Source organism: Podarcis erhardii, assembly GCF_964252035.2.
Source record: "Podarcis erhardii genome assembly, chromosome: 5".
Taxonomy (NCBI): domain Eukaryota; kingdom Metazoa; phylum Chordata; class Lepidosauria; order Squamata; family Lacertidae; genus Podarcis; species Podarcis erhardii.
This window is the reverse complement of record NC_138509.1, coordinates 73,184,532-73,205,983: the sequence shown is the minus strand read 5'-3', so window position 1 is coordinate 73,205,983 and position 21,452 is coordinate 73,184,532. Positions and strand designations below refer to the sequence as shown.

At 39.0% G+C, this 21,452-nt stretch overlaps 1 protein-coding gene across 4 annotated transcripts in view; it reads left to right on the top strand.

The window, feature by feature from the left end:
- The window catches only part of TRIP12 (thyroid hormone receptor interactor 12), a 68,951-nt gene that overhangs the window by 28,718 nt on the left and 18,781 nt on the right, over positions 1–21,452 (top strand). For 2 of the 4 annotated variants that reach the window (XM_081861474.1, XM_081861473.1), the window contains exons 5-24: positions 2,371–2,476; positions 3,113–3,249; positions 4,800–4,883; positions 5,918–6,013; positions 8,776–8,924; positions 9,451–9,486; positions 9,812–9,907; positions 11,265–11,357; positions 11,516–11,677; positions 12,018–12,086; positions 12,173–12,338; positions 13,934–14,051; positions 14,187–14,343; positions 14,944–15,016; positions 16,298–16,526; positions 17,177–17,295; positions 17,616–17,823; positions 18,104–18,204; positions 19,125–19,299; positions 20,094–20,235. In XM_081861474.1, the coding sequence (XP_081717600.1) occupies positions 2,371–2,476; positions 3,113–3,249; positions 4,800–4,883; positions 5,918–6,013; positions 8,776–8,924; positions 9,451–9,486; positions 9,812–9,907; positions 11,265–11,357; positions 11,516–11,677; positions 12,018–12,086; positions 12,173–12,338; positions 13,934–14,051; positions 14,187–14,343; positions 14,944–15,016; positions 16,298–16,526; positions 17,177–17,295; positions 17,616–17,823; positions 18,104–18,204; positions 19,125–19,299; positions 20,094–20,235 (2,516 nt within the window). Of the gene's footprint in view, positions 1–2,370; positions 2,477–3,112; positions 3,250–4,799; positions 4,884–5,917; positions 6,014–8,775; positions 8,925–9,450; positions 9,487–9,811; positions 9,908–11,264; positions 11,358–11,515; positions 11,678–12,017; positions 12,087–12,172; positions 12,339–13,933; positions 14,052–14,186; positions 14,344–14,862; positions 15,017–16,297; positions 16,527–17,176; positions 17,296–17,615; positions 17,824–18,103; positions 18,205–19,124; positions 19,300–20,093; positions 20,236–21,452 lie in introns of all 4 variants that reach the window. The other 2 variants (XM_081861472.1, XM_081861471.1) reach the window with 1 other exon arrangement.

The window sequence follows — 21,452 nt, the reverse complement described above, 5'->3', positions numbered from 1 at the left end:
GCTTTTGGCACTTGAGGTGTATATTTTTTAGCGCCCACCCTATTTTTGTGATTTTAAGTTGTTCTAAGTCATTTTTATGTTGTATTTTGGTGTTTTAACCTGCCCTGGGACCTTGGGAAAGGAGGACAGGTACATAATAATAGTAATAATTTCCAGTTTGAAAGATCAAGTAGGAGTTCATGAGAAAGTCCTTTGCTAAGACTCTGGAGAGCTTGTGCTTATTTCCTAGATGTATAGGTAGTAGTATCATCTTAAGGTTATGATACATAAATGAACTTAGGAAGGCTTATGCTGGTAAAATAAATTTGCAGCTTGCTATCCGATGATGGGAAATGGTTGTTTTTGAACCTGTGGCCTGAATTCAGGCGCATGCAAGGTTTCAGAATCCTTCTGAGCCTTGAGGTGGATAGGCGTGATATAAGGAAATTTATCTCTCAAGTAGTTAATAACTCAGCTACTTCTGGTAACTGAGCAGCTAAAGCATTTTCAAGTCAGCTTTGCAACAGGTTGCTTGGATGCTCTTAGGCATACACCCTGGTCTGATGGTAGATTAAACCACATAACATGGTGTGGGACAGAAGCTACTAGTCTAAACATTGTTCAGCTAAGTTGCTCCAGCTCCCAGATCAAGAACAGTTCCGAGCTCTTATTTAAAAATTGGTGTTAAGTCTCTAAGATGATCGGAATATATTTCATTTTCTACATAGAGTGCCTCACTCCTTGGAAGAGGGATAGGGTCCACTTCTGAATGCATATTGTAGACACAGCCTTTCACAACCTCTAACCTCTCTTGGTTTTATCACGTATTCTAGCTATTATTACCAAAATACAGTGGAACCTTGTGTTACGGACGGGATCCATTCCAGAGGCCCATCCGTAACACTGAACTAACGCAAGCTGAAGCCCCATGTCTGCGCATGCGTGCGGCGCGATTTAGCGGTTCTGCGCACGTGTGAGTGGCGAAACCCGGAAGTAACCCGTTCCGGTACTGCCGGGTTACCACGGGATGCAACACGAAAACATGTATCCTGAAGCAGACGCAACATGAGTTATGACTGTGTGACTTCAGTAGTTTTCCATGCATTGATATCCCATAGCCTTTGTTCTAAACTTCTGAAAAGGAATAACCTTCCTTTGTTTAAACAATGCTATTGTTTTGGATATCTTTTGCATTCTTACTGTTAGAACAGATTTCAAACTCTTGCATATTTAAAAATAAAAATTCGCTGCTCAGTCACATTTCATAGCTCTTCTGTAGGTTCAACTTCCCTCTAAAATGGAAATTCACCCCAGAGTAGTGCTTGAAATATGTGTTCAAAGTTATATCACAAACTGGTACTCCTAAATACAACTTTGAAATATGCAACTGCTAGTTTCCTTCAAAAGAAGCTTAAGGAAAAATGCATAGCACTTGAAATGACCCCAGTGGCAATGCCTGTATTTCTAGCTTTAGTTCAGATTGTGCCTTGTGAGGCCTTGAAGTCGTTTTGAGATGTAGACCAAGGACATCACTCTGTTCACGCGTAGTATTTAATCTAGGACTTTGGCCTTCAACAAGTGGATCTTTCACAATGTCGCTTATACTTCCTTCACAGGACTAGCAAGGATTTTGTCTTACATTTCCCATTATTTTACACATTTTTTTTTTTTAAGTGACTGCCCTGTTAAGACCCTAGCTTTAAGGAGAAAGGAGAAAGGAACTTGTTCAGCTTGATTGAATAGAAATCCACATTTGAGATTCTTGCATCCATGCATACTCTTTGAATACCTGTCCTTCAGCTAATAATACAAACAAGTTCTGACTTGGCTTAGTTCTGGTAACCTTGGCTTACTGCTTGTGATTTGTTTTGGGGAAACTCAGGAAGCCAAGACTGATTCCCATGTAATACTAAGCCAAAAAGAGTAAAGGTAGAAAATTCTTCAGTATGCTCCAAAAATTGTTTGTGGTAAGTCATGGTTTACTGTGATATGCAAATTAGCCCAGAAACTTCAGATGGATTCTGATGCATGCTTCAATAAGTTTTCTTTCTTTAAAAAGGCTTTGCAATTCAGGGTGGAAGAAAATCTTGAAATTTGTCATCTATTTTATGGTCCCAGTTCAAGTATTGGAATACAGGTCCACCACCATACAATGTAGACCTTTCCCCCATCTTTTTATTAAAGAGGGGCATAGCCGGGCAAGGTTATTGCATATAATGTGATGTTGTTAACCACATAAATACATGCAGCACAGGAAGTATTGCATCTGACAGAGAATAAATACAATTTGTGTTTTCCCTTGAATGTGCAGCTTCGTTTCATTTTCTGAAGCACAGTCTTCGTAAAGAAACTAGAATTGTCTTTGTTTTAGCTGTCTTTTTCTCTCTTTAGGCTTAAGAAAATCAACAAAAAAGCGCAGTGAATCACCACCTGCGGAGCTCCCCAGTTTAAGGCGGAGCACACGGCAAAAGACCACGGGCTCCTGTGCTAGTACCAGGTATTTTCGAACTTTAAAAATTATATGTATGTTAAGATTGTGAAGATGAATTTGTGTTTGAGGGAATCTCCCCGAAGAGTTTAGAAAGCACATTCTTATTGACAACCTATATTTGTGTCGTGGTGGCTACAGGATAATATGCAATAAACCACCCAAGAGACAGGATAATTTAATACAGGGGCCCAATTTCTCTGCGCTGAAATGGACACTACAAAATAACCTAACATGTTACAAGAGAACTACGGCCCAATTCAGATAATCTAATTACAGTGCTGTTAACTAGCCTGGTGTGAGGTCTTGAAGATGTGTTATTACTCACCAGCTGTTTTGAACAATACAGAAATTTTGTTTTTCTATAAAAATTAGGAAAATAGAAGGAAATTTCTTTGTAGGCATATCTGAACAAGTAGTTTTTGAAGTCAGTGAAGCATGGATGTGATAATGTTGATAATGCATCTCTTTTTCTCAACATGCCTCTCATCTGCTTCATCTGCAGATGTGACTGTTTGAACTTCCCTTTTAACAACTTTTTGCATATAGTTTAACTGTTCTGTTATGACTCCATGTCTGCATGTACCAGCACTGTAGACCACATAGCGTAATCTGGATGGCTCCTGATGATAACTCTGTTTTCAGTCGGCGAGGCTCTGGCCTGGGCAAAAGAGGAGCAGCTGAAGCTCGCCGACAGGAGAAAATGGCTGATCCTGATAACAACCAGGATGGAGTTAATTCTTCAGCTGCACGAGCTGATGAGGCTCCACAAGGAGCAGCAGGTATGGCTAACTAGTGTCACTCAACACTGGCACAGAAAAAGCAGTTATTGTCCATAAATTGTTTGTATTTGCTCTGCCTAGAAATGTCAATACTAGTACAGTTCAGTATGCTTTATTCAGTGCTCTGTTTTGGCCAGATTTTAAAAAGGAGAAAATGCTTAAAGGGTCTTTGGACTTGAGTTACTTGAAATGTTTCCGCTTTGTGATCTGTTATACTCCATTTGAGACTTTGGAAGAAAGTTTATAATATAGCATAGAGGCTTGTTCAAAGAGGACCCATTTAGCATTCCCAAACCATGTACCTAAAGTAGTTCTTTAACTTCAAAGCATATTCTGCCAACAGTTTCCTCTTAAGAACCTGTGGATGAGACTGCTATTTCTATTTTTTCTTGCACCAGCTACACTTAGTGATACCTATGTTTCTATTCAAGTCAGTTGAAGATAAATTTAGATCTCACCTTCTAAAAATATGTAGTCTCTTACTGAGGTTTCAAGTTTGGCTGAGATTCTTGTTAAAACAAGGAATCCTAGCTAGTATTAACTGTGGTTTAATGTTGATGTTTTCCTTTAAATATATTTGTCAAGGGACAGTGAGGGCAGGGTGTGTGTATGTGACTCCTGATACCTCTCCTGTGGTTAAAAAGGAGTGAGCATTCATTTGCCTTGGCTCCTGTCCAATATACCATGTGCTTAATAGGATCATAGATCTACTGACTTCATTTTGGTAAGAAGTGTTGCTGAATATAAGTAAAGCCATTTGCTCACTGGCTGTTTTTGCACGTTAGTTTTAATTTGCTTAGTTTGGTTGATACTTCTATTAACAGGTAATAGAAGCATCTTAACACCCTTCACTTTTCATTGTTATGGGCAGACATATGCACTCTTTCTAGGGAGTAAATACCACTGAAATCTATGGAATTTAGTTCTGAGTAAACATGCATAGATTTTTGTTGTTAGCAACTTACCTTGCAAGCAAGCAAACTAATAGTACCCTGAACAAATGTTTGTCTGTTCCACAAGTCTGTTGGAAGTGTTTCCTCTGCCTCTTTAACCTCTGTGGTTTTGTGAAAGCTACAAAGCTGCTACACTAGTCTAATCCTACAAACTGTATTAGTGCATATCTGCTTGGCAGCCTTGTTGCAGGGTGCAAAGCACACCAAGTTCTGATTATAGCTCCTAATTCTGAATATTCCTGTCAGTTTTCTGTTTAAGCAAATATGTTTGAACTGTTATTATTTTATATGGTATAATGCCATTGCCCTCTGTTTTAAATTGCTTATTTACTAAAGAAAAAGAAGCCCCAAAGTTTCAACCATATTGCATGGCTGAAAGTTTAAACTGACCTTGTGTGTTCAAGTGCAGTCATTCCATACTATGTGGGTCAAGACTAAAAATAAACCTGCTTTTTTTGTATGCCCATTCCTATTCCTACTGGAGTCATTAAAGGTTTTCTTTGACTACTTTGGAAGGAGGATTTCAGGAAGAGTTAACAAGTATGTATACTGTGTGACTTATTAATATAGTGCCACTAATTTTTTCTCCTCCTGTAGCTTCTAGTTCTGTTGCTGGGGCTGTGGGCATGACTACCTCTGGTGAAAGTGAATCGGATGATTCTGAGATGGGGAGATTGCAAGGTACAAACTAAGAGGCTTATGTTACACTCATGACTACAGTAAATAAATATTAACACAGCTTTTAGATTTGTTCTAAAATGTTAAGGATTTTTAATGCTGCACTTTTATATTGTTTGGGAAGGAAATGTAGATCAGTCAGCATTAATTTCCCAGGACTTGTATGTCTTTTTTCACTGTTTCTACTCCAGTTACTCTGATTATTGATGGCATATCACTTAAGTGAAATCTTCATTGTTAAAATAAAAAATAAAACTTTTGAGGTGAGAAGATTGGAAATGGCATTGGGTGATATCCAGCGAAATTGTTCTTTTGAGTAGGCAGAACTAAGTTAGAATAGATTGATTGAAATAAATGTACATAGATTACACTGGGCCTGCTTATCTCTGGATGTTGCCCATTCTGATTTCTGGAACTGCATTTGCCGTCATACACTGTAAAGTCAAAGTTTCATTATTGGAAGGAACAGCTTTTATGGTGATTAGAAAATGTTTTATCTTTTTGTTTGGTCTAGCGCTGCATCCTCTAAAGACTGGCTTCGTTATCTTCTAGGTGGTAGTTGGCAGTCCTTGCTCTTAATTTTTTTTTTTCTTTTTAGAAGAGCAAAGAGGATTCAGCTGCCTTTTGTCCTTAATAGAAACCTTTAGCTGTCTTAAGTAGTACCATTAATAGGTATTGGAACTTTCATTTTCAATCAGAATAAATAGGTTTTCTAAGTTTTCGTTGTTTTAAGTAGGTGTTCAAGTGGGATGTATGATATTAATTATTTTAAACTCGTACAGCTTTCAAGGCTTGGGGCCGTTGACTAGGTAAATGCATGTAAAATATTGCTTCTAAGTTAGCAGTTCTAGCTCGGCCCATATTAAAATTCTTCACTGCACTCAGATCTTGATTAGAATTGGCTCACTATTGTTATGGTGTAGGGTTTAATCATCCTAATAATCTGTGCTACAACACTGAAAGTCTGTGATGTGAATTATAAATTACGGTGCTGTGCATGAGTTTCAAATAAGTTATATGTATATTTTTGTCTCTAGCTCTGTTGGAAGCTAGAGGTCTTCCTCCACATCTGTTTGGTCCTCTTGGTCCTCGAATGTCGCAACTTTTTCATCGGACAATTGGAAGTGGAGCTAGTAAGTAAGCTGCTTCATCCAGGAAGTTTCTGGAATTACTACTCTTGGGAAGTTTGTTCCTCCTCAGCCTTATAGCTTCTTGAAGGACTACTTCTAAGACTAAATTCTCAGAATACTTAGATCTTGTACTGTAACTTTTATTAACAAGTAAAAAAACAAAAACATCCTATTAACTGGCTTTTGTCAAACCTCCACATTTGTGGATTTCTTCATAATCACTTGAATTATATTTATTGCAGCCGAAGGGAAACATATTTAAAGCAACCTGTTTAAACAACTACTTCTTTCTAGACTTGAATCACAGGGTTTGGATGATCCTTTCTCTGTCTCTTAAGCCAAGTTAAATCTGGGGTTTTGTCTACATGCACAGCACTTTCACCATGATTCAACCATTAATCCTTTTCCAGCTTCACAATGTGACTTAGGATTTTGACTTGTTCCATATGTGGTGGGCATCATTTTATGATTTGGACAAAGGGGGAAACTTTAGTGCAGTAAAAACAAGGTTGACCTTTAACATTCCTGCCAAATAATGTTTTATCATCCCAAGTAGTTGGATTGAAAAGTAATAACCACTGCTTACGAGGGGTCTAAAGGACACACACCCTGCCCCATCTGCAAATTAGCTTTTGGGTAACATTTTGGCTGCTATTGGCATGGGGGCACCATGCTTGACCGTGTCTTGTGCTCAAACTAAGCACTGAGATGGACACAATGCAGAAGACATCTTAAGGCAGCCCTGTTCAGGGAAGTTTTTAATGTATGATATTTTAGTGTATTTTTGTTTTGTATGGAAGCCGCCCAGAGTGGCTGGGGAAACCCAGCCAGATGGGCAGGGTACAAATAATAATAATAATAATAATAATAATAATAATAATAATAATTTATTATTATGTCATTGTATGATTTAGAGTGGCTGAAAACCTATTAGGACACACAGACACACACACACCTGATACTTTGTTCATTCTGCATACATTGGCTATGGTTGGCATGGGATGGTGTATTGCACATGATTATTTCTCTGGATTGGATGCCAGTTCTGTGCCATCTTACATGGAAGCTTGTCTTTGATTGTACAAGGCTTTTTTTAGGCATATGATTTGTGGTGGCTCAGAGCTTGGGGTGTACACCCCCAGTTCTTCATTTCTAAACACTTTGGCTATTATTGGAATTGGAGTGCCACGCTTGACACTTTCTTGTGCCAGAAAGAATCATTGGGGTGTACCTAATTCAGTACTGTCTTCTAGCAAACACTTTTCCTGGAGTTGTGGGTGGGTGATTCGAGACATGGGTGCACATTCCCAATTTCACTGGCTATTGTTGACTAAGGGGTGCCATGTTTGACAGTGTCCAAGAGTCACTTCCTATCTGGTTGGACCATGGCCCCTTCTAAGGAATCTGAACAACCACATGGACCCACAGGGAGGGCCTGCAATGCTAGGAACAGTTGTCCCCATGTGTCCTGTCCTGTAGTAAGCCTGACAGCTGGGAATGAAAAGTACCCATCTTCAACCTTTAGTATGTTGTTTTTTTATGCTTATCTGGTTGTTCTCTCAAATAATTGCTTTTGCAGGATTCCTAAAGTTTAAATGTGTTTTTCACTATTTTTATTGTACTTGATGGTTAATTAGATGCTTTCTGGTTTAATAGTGGTTCACAGTGCAGTGGTTCACAGTTAAATCCCCATTTAATAAACCAACATTGTCCAAACACAGCCTCTGCATAGGTAATCAAATATTTCTACAGTGATTCAGTCCATTGACCAAGGTGGTTTACATTTTCTAAGCTTTCCTAAATTAGGAAGATGTATCTACTTACCTTGCTGTTAGAAGTTTCATCAGTAGCTCTGTATTTTAAGTAAATGATGCATATGTTAACAGAAGCACTAGCCTATGACATATCCAGACTTAGATGTACGCCCAGTCTATTGACACTGTGAAACTTTGACTGGTGAGATGCAGTTCAGAAACACATTGTTCTCTAATCTCTCATGATTGATTAAAACTGCATATTTTGACTAAAGGTTTTTTGTTGTTGGTACTTCACTGTGGAGGGTGTACCATGAAGAAGAAAGGTTTTTGAATGTTTAAAACAGAATCGGGATCCTCTCAAAGTTTTGCCAGTGTAATTATTCCAGTATAATGACACAACAGTACAGCATAACAGCCTAATTCTCTACAGTTAGGCAATTCTCTACAGTTGGCATAGGAAGACAATATACAATTCAGCTTAATGTCCTCCGGGGAGGCATCTGTCATTTGGCATCAGTTCATCACTAGAAAGCCTGAAGTACAGAAAGCTACAAGTGCAGTATTAAGCAGGAGTGAGAAGAGGCATAACTGTGTGTGTCTCAATTGCAGGTGAATTTGGAACTTCATTTTGAATAGTGATTCAGAACTATGTGCCCATAGATCTACCAGGGTTTGATCAGGTTGAGAACTCTGCTAGCTAAAAAAATGATCTTAAATTGTCTTTCTATTTCTGTTCCTATCTTATCAGGATGGATTCAGTTTGCACTATCTCTTGAATATTATAGTGCATTTCGGTAGCTTAAAGCACATACTGTTGGTTTATTTGGTAGCTGTAATCTAATAACATTTAAATATCAACAAAGATGCATATAAATGCAGCATTACTGACTTCCTGCTTTCATATTTATGATAGGCAGCTAATGAAAATGCCTTGTCTCTCCTAATCAACTATGATAATATATTGTGGAAGTGGAAGATTTAAGCTTTCAAAATCCCCAATTTTTCTAGGTTCTAAAGCTCAGCAACTTCTACAGGGGCTCCAGGCTACTGATGAAAGCCAGCAATTGCAGTCTGTGATTGAAATGTGTCAGTTGTTGGTCATGGGGAATGAAGAAACTTTGGGAGGATTTCCAGTCAAGAGTGTTGTGCCAGCTCTGGTAAGGACCAGTCTTCACTCATTCATTTGAACATGTAATGTATTATCTACTGTGTTTTCATGAAGAAGTAAATGCTTCAATAACTGCATTCTCTCTAAATGTTTTAGAGCAGTATGTTTCACCAATGGCCTTGGCAAAAAGTGACATTTTTAAAGAAACAGCAAATTACTGATTGTGTTTCAGACAACTAGGGAATAAATGTGCATCTTGTCCAGCCATTCTGAGATCCAGTGTAGGGGGTAGGGGTTTGTATTTGAACTGGATAGACATGGGTTCAAACTTTTGCTCAGGCTTGAAGCTGTGTGGGTGGTCTTTAGCAAGTCTCTCTCAGCCTAACCTATCTCATAAGGCAGGCATAGGCAAACTCCAGCCCTCCAGATGTTTGGGACTACATTTCCAAACATCCCTGCCCACTGGTCCTGTTAGCTAGGAATGATGGGAATTGTAGATTCAGCACACTTATAAATTACTAGAATTTAGAGAAATTGTTCTTGCAAGCTGACTCATTCTTTCGTATTGTTTGCAGATAACATTGCTGCAGATGGAGCACAATTTTGACATTGTAAGTATTTCATGCACACTTTGTTAAATGCAGCTTCAGGTAAATCTCAAAGCAGGCTTTGCTAGTTTGCACATTCTAGATAGCATTGTTAGATCAATGGCTGCTGGTCGTGGTGGCTATATGCTAGGTCCAGTACAAGAGGCAGAATGTCTCGTGATAACCACTTCCTAGGGAACAACAGTAGGGAAGACCTATTACTTTTTATGCTCTACTTTTGTAGGCTTCTTACACGCATCTGGTTGGCTATGGAGGGAAACAAAATTCGAGACTAGATAGGTTTTAAACTGCTCTAGCAGGGCTCTTATGTTCTTATATCTTTTAATAGATGAATCATGCTTGTCGAGCCTTAACCTATATGATGGAAGCACTTCCCAGATCATCTGCTGTTGTAGTAGATGCAATTCCTGTTTTTTTGGAAAAGGTAATACTGTTAACTAACTTTATGAACTTAACATTTGTTGTAACATAATGTCTTATGAAGCAGTACAAAGAGTAATTTTTCTCAACCTGGTATAAAGTTTTAAGATGGACTCCAACACCTGAAAAAAAAGAGGATTTACTTGTTTCTTTTAGCTGCTTTTAGTTCCCTAACATTTATAGCCATCTGATTGTATTTATGAACAAATATGATAGCATAGCAGGTATGTATATATGTTATACATGAGTGATGTATGACCTTCAGATATTGTTCCTGGAATCTAGTGCCAGTTCTAATACCATTCTAGAGACGAGAGGCCTAGCTTTGTATTGTTTATGCATGTTCTGGGGCCAGTAAATCCTGTTGGCAGCACTGGTGTCTCCTGTCCCTGGGGTCTCAAAAGTCCATGATTATGGGACTTGTTCTCTCCCCTGTCCCAGTTGCTGGATGGCTGCCACACCCTGCTGGCAGCTCTTGCCTTTGCATAAAATTTGCCAGCGGAAACTAAAAGAACTGGGACTTGTAGTTCTTGACAGAGCATTTAATGTAGTGTGGTACATTGTCACTTAAAACAAAGTCCGCACATGCACACACTCTTCTAGGGGGCCTTGGGCCAGAAGCACCTCACTGTTTAGGATGTTGCTTCTGTTCATGTTTCTGGTTGGCTCTAGCAATATCTGGACACTGTATAGAGAACATAGGTTTCTTCTTGGTAACAGGCTTGCAAGCCTGGACTAATGGGCCTGGGTAAAGTGTTTGCTTCTGTCCTACCCATAGCCCTGTAAGCTGAATACATCAAAGCCAGAAGTTAGGCTGAGTTTACAGAACATTCATTTGAGTAGTCAAATGTATTTGGCAAAGTGTAAATTTAAAGACACAGCCAGTTCCAGTAATCCTGAATTTTCTGTTCAGTCTGCTCTGGAGGATTCAAGAACACTGTAAATTTCAGTGCTGTGGTTGAGTTAAATCAGATATAATAATAATAATATAAAAAATTAAATAAAGATAGGTAGTAGTAGTAGTAGTATGGGGTAAAATGTTACAATTTGGAAATGGTTTGTATAATACTGTACACAAATACTGGACAATCCCATTTTCTTTCCATGTGATTAAGTAAGGAATCAGAATGAAGCACACCAATGTTGTATAAAATAAATATATATCTATAGTATGGGGTACGTAACAAGCCTTTGAGTGAATATAAAGTTGTATTATAAAGTGTGCATGTTTAAAGGTAATGGAAACTATTAAAGTATGGTTCAAAATTTGAACATTGGAAAATGATTGACAGCATAGATCAATTTCTAATCTTGTTTCATATCACTTTAAAAACTAAATAAATGGCTTTTATTTGTTCTAGCTGCAAGTTATTCAGTGTATTGATGTGGCAGAGCAGGCACTCACTGCCTTGGAGATGTTATCACGCAGACATAGTAAAGCTATTCTGCAGGCAGTAAGTATTTCTTCTGTTTAAAAAAATAAGGGGCTATTTTGAATCTTGATTGTTACCAGAGTTTTAAAGAGCACTTGCTCCAAGAAACTTCTGTATCTCTCCTGATGATCTAAAGTCCTTTCTTTGCTTGAACTGGTTTTGTGTGTTTTGTATTATAGGGAGGCTTAGCAGACTGTCTGCTGTATCTGGAATTTTTCAGCATAAATGCCCAGAGGAATGCACTAGCTATTGCTGCCAACTGCTGCCAGAGCATCACTCCTGATGAGTTTCACTTTGTTGCAGATTCTCTGCCATTGCTTACACAAAGACTAACCCACCAGGTCAGAAACTGTCTGGGTCAGCTATCTTCTAATTGTTCTGATATGTGAATCTTAGATTGATCTACATGTGCTGTGGAGAAATTTCACCGGACCTTAATGGTAGTACAGCCCCCTAAAGGAGATAATTTTGGCTATGGAAATATATTGATATTAAGTAGTTTGTCCCAGTTCTTGGGTTGTGATTCTTGGTTGTGTATTAGCTTGACTAGGTCCTTTTTTATGCTTTCTCAGTTAACTCTGCCGAACACTGTAATAGGACAATTCCAGGATTGCAATTCTTGATGTACCTGCATGCCAAATCTTGTGTATTGAAATGTAATACTTGTTTTCAATTTCTTAGGACAAAAAGTCAGTAGAAAGCACTTGCCTCTGTTTTGCACGTCTAGTGGACAACTTCCAACATGAGGAGGTAGCATCTATTTTCTGTCTTCAGCATAATGTTGAAAAAAGGTTTTGACCAAATGATACTTAAAACCCTCTTTCTTTCCTTTGAAGAATCTCCTCCAGCAAGTTGCCTCTAAGGATTTGCTCACAAATATTCAGCAGCTCCTAGTAGTGACTCCTCCAATTCTGAGCTCAGGGATGTTCATCATGGTGGTGCGCATGTTTTCCCTTATGTGCTCCAACTGTCCTACACTAGCAGTTCAACTTATGAAGCAAAGTAAGTGCATGTGTAGGCTCTTAGTATTCTGTTTACTAGATGTTATAGTGTCTGTAGGACTGGCAAGTGAAATGATAGCAAATAGTTAAATGCCTGCTGCAGCAGCTTCATTAACATACAGCACTCTCTCCATTTTTCTCCAAGAAAATGTCATTCCACAGGGCAACCAAAGCTGTTTCATTGCAAAATCTAGGCATGAAAGCTGAGTGAGATGAATTGAGAACACAAAATTGAGTAAAGCTTTTCCCTTAAATAGCAACTGCCACTGGGTAATTTCTAGTAATTCTACAAAACTCAAAAGATAGCAAGCTACTGGATCTTTAAAAAATAGATAAATAGTGATAGTGGGATCCTGCAATGAGCAGCTTCTTTTCTGCTTGTACAGCAAATATTTCTCAGATTTTCATTTCAGCTCTAACTTTTTAGTAACAAAACATGTTTTCAAGTCTGCAACGTGACAACATACATTTGTAGTTGAAGGCTTAAACAAGATAGCTGAACCAGAATTTCAGAATTTTGGTTCACATGTTGTTTCTAATGAGAAAAATGTTTCTATCTTGTCATTTAGTAAAATTACACATTGCTTTCCAAACCTGGTGCTTGTGACTATCCTTGGTGTACTCTTGACACAGTAAACTGAGATGCATCACTTAGAAGTGTGTGTGTGTGTGTGTGTGTGTGTGTGTGTGTGTGTGTTTTCACCATATGAAAAGGGCAAAACAAGCACATGGAGACAAAGAAGCATGCTTAGAGAAATGTGGAGCTCTGGCACAGATCAGCAGCAGATGGCGTGGTCAGGAGGTGGCACTTACGACTGCCTAGTAGCAGAGTTGTGGTTGCTTGCGTGGATGGAGAATGGGAGGGGCAAAGCAGGAGGGAGGTTGCTGCTGTGTGAACACACTGGTAGAGCTGCTTCTGTTGGTGCATTGGCACAATGCCAACCTCCCTCATGGTAAGCAGCAGTAACTCTCCTGCCCAAAGATGGGCAGGTGCGCTCGCCTCCCCTCCCCATCTCATACTGATTTAGATGCAGCTCTGTCTTGACAGTAGATCTGACAGATTTCACACTGTACAGAACTATATTTTCTATACTATTTGCAATCCTAGTCAACAGTGGGGTGGGGAGAGGGAATGAGCTGTAGGCTCCAATTACAGCCAATCAATTCCTTTGTGCTAATTAATGCACTGGTTTCTCTTTCCCTCACCCTAACAAATGCCTGTAATGTTCACTAGGGACCCTGGCCTCTTGGTGACCCCCAAAGTCGTTGCTAAGGACCCAATATCAGTTTTATTTTGTGTAAAGTTGCCAGCATCAACCTATAGTATAAAGAGTCAGAAGATTTTTCCATTTTCCCCCCAGGGTGAAATATACCTCCCCAGGCACACACACTTGAAGGCTTATGCTTTAGAGAGGATCATGTGTGCAGTATGGTTTTGGATTGCTTTCAGTTACTGTTACTGTGTACACTTAATTCTTGCAGTAGAAATACACACTAAGTGCATTCTTCTTGGGATTGCTCCATTCTGAGAGCATTCTTTAATGCTTACTACAGACATGGCAGAGTAACATTGTGATTGATTGTTTATGCTTAAAGATATTGCAGAAACTCTTCACTTTCTTCTTTGTGGAGCCTCCAATGGAAGTTGTCAGGAACAAATTGACCTTGTTCCAAGAAGTCCTCAAGAACTGTACGAGCTTACATCACTTATCTGGTAAGGCTCTTTTTTGGGGGGGGGGTGAGTTTTTCTTTCAGGAATGAGATCCCATTTCGTAATACACTGGCATGAAGTCTAGCATTACACAAAAATCTGCTGTTAATTTTGTTTGTTTGTTTTTGCTCTTTTCAGTGAATTGATGCCTTGCTTACCGAAAGAAGGAATTTTTGCTGTTGACACCATGCTAAAGAAAGGAAACGCACAGAACACAGATGGTGCAATATGGCAATGGCGAGATGACAGAGGTCTTTGGCATCCCTATAACAGAATTGATAGCCGGATAATTGAGGTAGTAACCCACACACCCCTGTATAAGAAAAGACATTGCTTACTGTTCACTCTTGTAAATGTATACATTGGTTAACAATTATTAATCAAATTTTAGCTATGAAATGCAAATCATCTCCTCAGGCTAGGTTAATTTTGAAGCTTATGTATAGTCATTTTCATGAAATGGTGGGTATTTTTGTCCGACTTAGCTGAATATATCCATTAAAATAGTTTCCTTGCTGATACTGTATAGTACAGGGTGAAAACTTTGGAATGTTAATTTTAAACTTGTAGTCCACAAAAAATAAATTTAAGCAAGTGCTTAGGGTAGCTTGCAATATGAAATCAGGACAATTAAACCATAAAGCAGGCAAAAAACAATTTTTAAAACCTTATTTGTGACATGGCCCATATATGAGGCTGTTACCAACTCTTTCATTTTGTGCCCATTTTATCCCTCAGCAGCGGGGAACACGGTATCTTCATTTATGTAAACTCAAAACTCATACAGAGTTTAAACTTACATATTTGTCTTCAGGCAGCTCATCAGGTTGGTGAAGATGAAATAAGTCTGTCTACGCTGGGGCGTGTTTATACAATTGACTTTAATTCTATGCAGCAGATCAATGAGGATACTGGAACAGCACGTGCCATTCAGAGAAAACCTAACCCTCTAGCCAATACCAACACTAGTAAGTACTATTTTAAAAATAGTTCCCACATTTTGCTTTTGTAATTAAGGCATGTCTCCTATATATAAAGTTTGGTGTCGTTCAGATACCTATCATAAGGAACGAGATCCTATTTAGGGCCACATGCTTTCTAATATGTAATGATGAGAATTTCCACTCTGCCCCTTTTAGAGTGGGAAAATTAGGTAAATGAATTTAAATTCAGATTCTCGTTGATTTCTCTGCACCTTTCAATACCATCAATAATGGTATTCCTTTGAAGTGACTTTGTGGGTTGTTGGTGGGAGGTACTGTTTTGAAGTGTTTCCATTTCTCCCCGCAAGCCTGCTACCAGACAGTAGCAATGGGCAATTTTTGTTGCACCCTGTGGGATCTATACTGTCCCTCTTGCTATATGAAGCTGCAGGGAACTGTCACCAGGAGATTTTGAGGATGGCACCTAGCTTTCTCTCCCCATAGCATCTGAATCAGGAGAGGCTATGCCAGTGCTGGACTGGTGCTGGATAAAGGTCAATAAACTTAAATTTGAATGCTAATAAAATGGAGCCCACAGTGGGTTGGTGTTCATGCATTGGTTTCTACAGGATTGACGAAATGCACTCTTTGTGGGTTTTCCCTTGGGCTTGATCCAAAAGCTGCAGTTAGTGCAGAATGCTGCAGCATGACTGCTGACAGGAGTGAGTCCTTGTCAACATATAGCACCTCTGCTCAGAGATCTGTACTGGCTGTCAATTTGCTTGCTGGATCAAGTTCAAGCTGTTACTGTTATCATAATAAAGCCCTTAACAACTTGGGACTGGTTTACTTATGAGAAGGCCTTGCCCTACTGTGCCCACACAACCATTTCAGTCTGTGGAATTGGCACTACTACAGGTGCCAAATAATATCTGTTCTGCATTTGTAAGAACTTGATCATTTGGTGTGGTAGCATGTGCACTTCAGAACTCCTTGCCTATTGAGATCAAAGCAGGCTCCTTCACTGTGCTCTTTTCAGTGCCTGCTAAAAACTTCCTTGTTTAGACAAGCCTACCCAGCTGTTTTTAAACATGGTAGTGATTTTTTTTTCTTGGTTGTATTGTTTCATCTTTTTGTAAACCACTTTGAGGTTTCTTTACAACTAAGTGGTGTGTATAAATTTTATGAAATAAATAAATAGTACTTCCTGGTACATTTTTTTTTTGTAAATTTTATGCTAGTATGTTACCTTGAGGAGTTTAGGCTGGATAAAATTAAACAACGTACCATTCCTTGAAATTTAATGGTCAAATTATTTTCCTGTAGGTGGACATCCAGAATCAAAGAAGGATGATGCTCGAGCACAGTTAATGAAAGAAGACCCAGAACTGGCTAAATCTTTCATTAAAACATTATTTGGTGTTCTCTATGAAGTGTACAGTTCTTCAGCTGGACCTGCAGTAAGACACAAGTGCCTTAGAGCAATTCTTAGGATAATTTATTTTGCTGATGCTGAACTTCTGAAGGATGTGCTGAAAAATCATGCAGTATCAAGGTAATTGTTATGCGCACTTTGATGCAAAACCTATTCTGAATGATATTATGATGAGTCAGATTCTTAACCTAGCAGTTCATTTGACTAAAACATGAGTCTCAAAATGCAAACTGCCTCTTAAGATATCTGGTTACCACTTGAGGCTTCTGTGTTTAGCTGTGATTGCCATTGTGTTCTCTAAGAAATGAAAGGCACAGCGTTTTTAATCAATGAATATCCATTGTTCATTAACTATAACTGCTTTCTAAATTGCGCATATTCAATGGATGTGCTTTTTTTATTTTACGGTGACAAAATCCCAAAATGCTCATTATATGGCAATTGGTCTTCGCATGGCCTATTGACTGGATTGCTTGTTGACCAAGGAGAAAATGTAGATACCAGACAAAATAATTATAAAAACCTATTCGTAAACACAAAACATAAACCCCAGGATTGGTTGCACATCATGGTTGTCTGTGTGAAAGCAACAAGTCAGGCATCTTGCCATGCAATGTGTGAAATTGATCCCACGGTACCAGAAATATAACATTCCTTCCCACTTTCAGCAACCTGCCCAGTACTGAAAATGTCCTTATTTGTGTATGCAAAATGTGAATGAAGCTGCTTTCATCTTGCTGAATTTTGTTTGTCTTCATTTTCTATTGCAGTCATATAGCCTCTATGCTGTCAAGTCAAGACCTTAAGATAGTAGTTGGAGCCCTTCAAATGGCAGAGATCTTAATGCAAAAGTTACCTGATATTTTCAGTGTTTACTTCAGAAGAGAAGGTAATGGCAGAAGTTAGATTCATGTGTCTTGTTGTATTAAAAATATGTGCATAGAAGCCAACTCCTAGGGGCCGAGGACCCTTTGCCCCTCCCCAATAAAATATTGGAGTGGGCAGCCCCCCCCCAAAGTTAATGAGTGTTGCTATTCAAATGGTGTGTGTGTGCAAGGTCTTGTGATAGATTATGCAAGGCGGGGCTTACCCCTCCCCCCCAAAAAAATTCATTCAAGTTGGCACCCCTGGTCATGTGATTTGAACAAGCAAACCACATTGAAATACGTGTCTCTTTGTCACTGAAGGTTATCTTTCTTTTTTAAAAAGGTGTAATGCACCAGGTGAAAAATCTTGCAGAATCGGAGGCTTTGCTGACAAGTCCCCCCAAAGCATGCACTAATGGCTCAGGAACGCTGGGTGCTACTACAACAATAAGCACTGGAACAGCCACTGCTGCTAGCAATGCAGCCGCAGACTTAGGCTCTCCAAGCTTACAGCACAGCAGGGAAGACTCTCTGGACCTGAGTCCACAGGGGTGAGTGTGTTTGACTTGGTCTGTGAACAAAACGCTACTAATGGCATTGCTGAGAAATAGGTTAAGGTCCCACATTAGAATGCTTTCTTTGACAGACAAATTAAAATAATCTGAGCTGTCTGCTAAAGTGGAAGAAAAATGCTAACAAACCAGTTTATTAGCTGAGATTATTAGCTATAATTTAAAATCCAGGTTGGTTCAAATATATTACAGTTTGGTTCAAATGTAATGTATCAGGCCTGATGTATGTATGACATGTGCATTTTTTAACATTTGACAGCCGATTAAGTGATGTTCTGAAGAGAAAAAGATTGCCAAAACGTGGGCCCCGGCGGCCAAAGTATTCACCTCCCAGAGATGATGACAAAGTAGACAATCAAGGTAAGCTTCTGTTGAAATTGCATAACGGGTATAGTAAATCAAATATTGTGGCTACTTAAGAAGCAGTGCTGTACAGTCCTCAGGAAAGAACGTTTTCTAGTTCTGAATATGCCCTAAATGCCTAGATGTTGGCAGACCTGTAAAATAAATATTTCCAAATCAAAGCAATGACATTGTACTTTGAGCAACTGAATGAACTGATATATTTTTGACCGGAAACTTCTTGTTTTGGCACAAATGTTTGAAGTGGCTTTGATTAGATTATTAGAATATGGAAATGGAAGTAAATTTTTGTTGTTTCTGGAAATCAAAGTTTTCATTAAATGCAGAAGAAGCTATCTGCTCCATACAAAGCTTAAAGTGAAGGCTGCTGCTAATTCCCACCCCCTAGCAACCCCCCCCCCCCCTTTATAGGTAGGTGATGATACCTCCTGGCTGTCACTGAAGTTCAGTTTACTTGATTTTACTTGCTTCCTTTAGCTGTATCTTTGTGTGTAATCTTCTTTTTCTGCTTCTGCTGTGACCATTCTTTCTGTAAAAAGAAAGGTGGAGAGTATTAAGCTTTTTTAAAATTTGAGATGAATCCATTGTAAGTGCTGGTGACCTTTTAGTAGTGTGTGGACACATGATAAAATAGACACACATAGCAGCTTTAGCATTGATGTATGTTTGTGTACACATTTGAACTGTAAACATTTAAGTGTCTTTAAATCACTTTGAAGATCCACCTGATAATATTTTATTCCACAATTGGGAGCTATAATTGCTTATCTCACAGCTTTGCTTAGGAGGAAAACATGACATGCATTAAAAGGGAGCAGAACTCTGAATGTTGGTAACTTTTAATGCCAAATGGTAAAGCTTAAGACTTTTTAAAGCTTAAACTTTCAACTTTCTCTCCCATTCTCTTTTTCCAAAAGCTAAAAGCCCTACAGCTACTCAATCTCCTAAATCTTCCTTCTTGGCAAGTTTGAATCCTAAAACCTGGGGAAGATTAAGCACACAGTCCAATAGCAACAACATTGAACCAGCACGTACAGCAGGTGTGAGTGGTCTGGCAAGAGCTGCCTCAAAGGACACAATATCCAACAACAGGTATAATCATACTTCACTACACAAAACTCCATTCAGTGAAGCCTATAGTGGCCCAGTTCACATGCCATGGTAAACCAAAGTTAATGGTTTACTATGAACATTGATCTTGGTCACATTCTCCTGCAGAACAGGCCATGATTCCTGGCTTAGCATTGTGTTCAAACCAATGTTTGTTTTTAATCAAACTGCAATCTTGTAACCAAGGTTTGTTCTTGGCAACAGATCAAACACCCACAGTAAGCCCAGGCACCATGACCTGTTTCTCCAGCTTGCTGGTGGGGAGGACCAAAGTGATCCAGATCAGCATGTTCACAGTAAACTGTTAACTATAGTTTACTATGACGTGCAAAAAAAGTCTAATATAGATTACCCGTGTTGTCTGTGGCAGCTTAGTCTTGGTTTTAATAGAAAATTTTGGTAGGAGAGGATGATGAAGAACTTCAAGCTGGGACAGAATGTGCCAAAATGAAGTTTACAGAATGGGGGAGTAAAAGTATATGTAGAGGATAAATTCTTAAAATCATAGGACAAGCAGAGTAGAGGGAAATGAGATTGCAAGGAGAATGAAGTTATACTCATGAGCGATCTGGATAAAGTAACTGTCTATATTTAACAAACCTGGACTAAAGTGCAATGGGAGTTCTTTTTGGTGGGAAGAAAATTCTTGGCCTTTCAGATTTTCCTACCTCCGAGACTTCTTTGCACTGTGAAAATGTACTCAAATTGTGCAGGGCAGTTGTGCTTAGTATGCCAATGTTAAGTGTTCAATATATTAAACTGTACATTTCTTGTAGAGAGAAAATTAAGGGTTGGATTAAAGAGCAAGCCCACAAATTTGTGGAGCGTTATTTTAGCTCTGAGAACATGGATGGAAGCAACCCTGCACTAAATGTGTTACAGAGACTTTGCACTGCAACTGAACAACTCAACCTTCAGGTTAGAATATCTTTTTAATCTATATTGGAATGAGAGGACAAACTTTTCACAGGAAGAACAAATAGTTTAATACTACTTAGAATGTACACATGGATAAGCCCCAAGCCTTTTCTGCCTTTATTTATTTATTAAAATAGCGAGGTCATCAGTGCTTATTGCATCCAGCTTCTAAGCTTCAGAAGTTGTCTGTTTAAAAGCCATTGGCGTCACTAACTTTTCCATTTTGCAGTTCTTCTATGTTGTAGGGTATATTGGTATGTTGTCACTGCCAATTTATGTATGTCCAGTGCCTTATGATACAAAGCCAGGAATCTTTAAATAGTGCTCCCTGAACATTGTAACTATATGAATATAGGAACACAATCCTTAGAGTGGGTGATGGATGCAGTTTTACACATAGAGGATTCAATAGATGTTTATGTAACTTGGTGGGGAGGGGAGAGGGTATAATAGATTTGGACATCTAATATGGTGGATTGCAACTCCCATTATCCTGTATAGCCACGCTGTCTGGGGCTGATGGGAGTTGGGCAACATCTGAAGGACACCACTTTAGCTACCCCGTGGTAAATTCCTGGTGGTAATCTAGCATGCTGCCATGTGCATGTGTAGAAGGTCAGTGAGCAGGGGACTCTTAAAAGTGTGCCCAGCTCTGCTTTTAGGATGGATGATGTCCTAAATCTTAAAGATTGCTGGAATTTTAAAAGGCGATGAACGTGCAGCCAGCAAGTTGTACAATACGGTCAAGCAGTGTGCTAGTGCATGCAGCTTGCGCTCTCTTCAGGTATAGCAGGTACAACAAATGAAGAAGGAATAGTTCAGCGTGATGCCCAAATGCAGAATTCTAGTTGGTTGGTTTGACTTCCAAACAAGCCATGATTTGTTGTCCAACAAATTTAGGACTAACAGACCAGAATCCTGCATTTAGACATTATGCTAAGCTATCACAACCTGATTTTTGTTCTGCTTGCTTATGTGAAGAGAAGCGGAGTGGGCTTCACGCAGTAGCTCACTGCTTGATCATATCATAGTTCAAGTTATTTGGGATTCCTGGCTTACCGTTATGTGCAGAGTCAGTATTTCACTGTTTTAAAAGGCCCTCCTTACATAATTTTCTCACACAGCTACATAGTCAGTGTTCCTGCATGGTGGTATCGGCATACAACTAGCATTTTCAAACATCAGCTAGTTTTAAAAGTTCTTTGGCGCTCATTTAG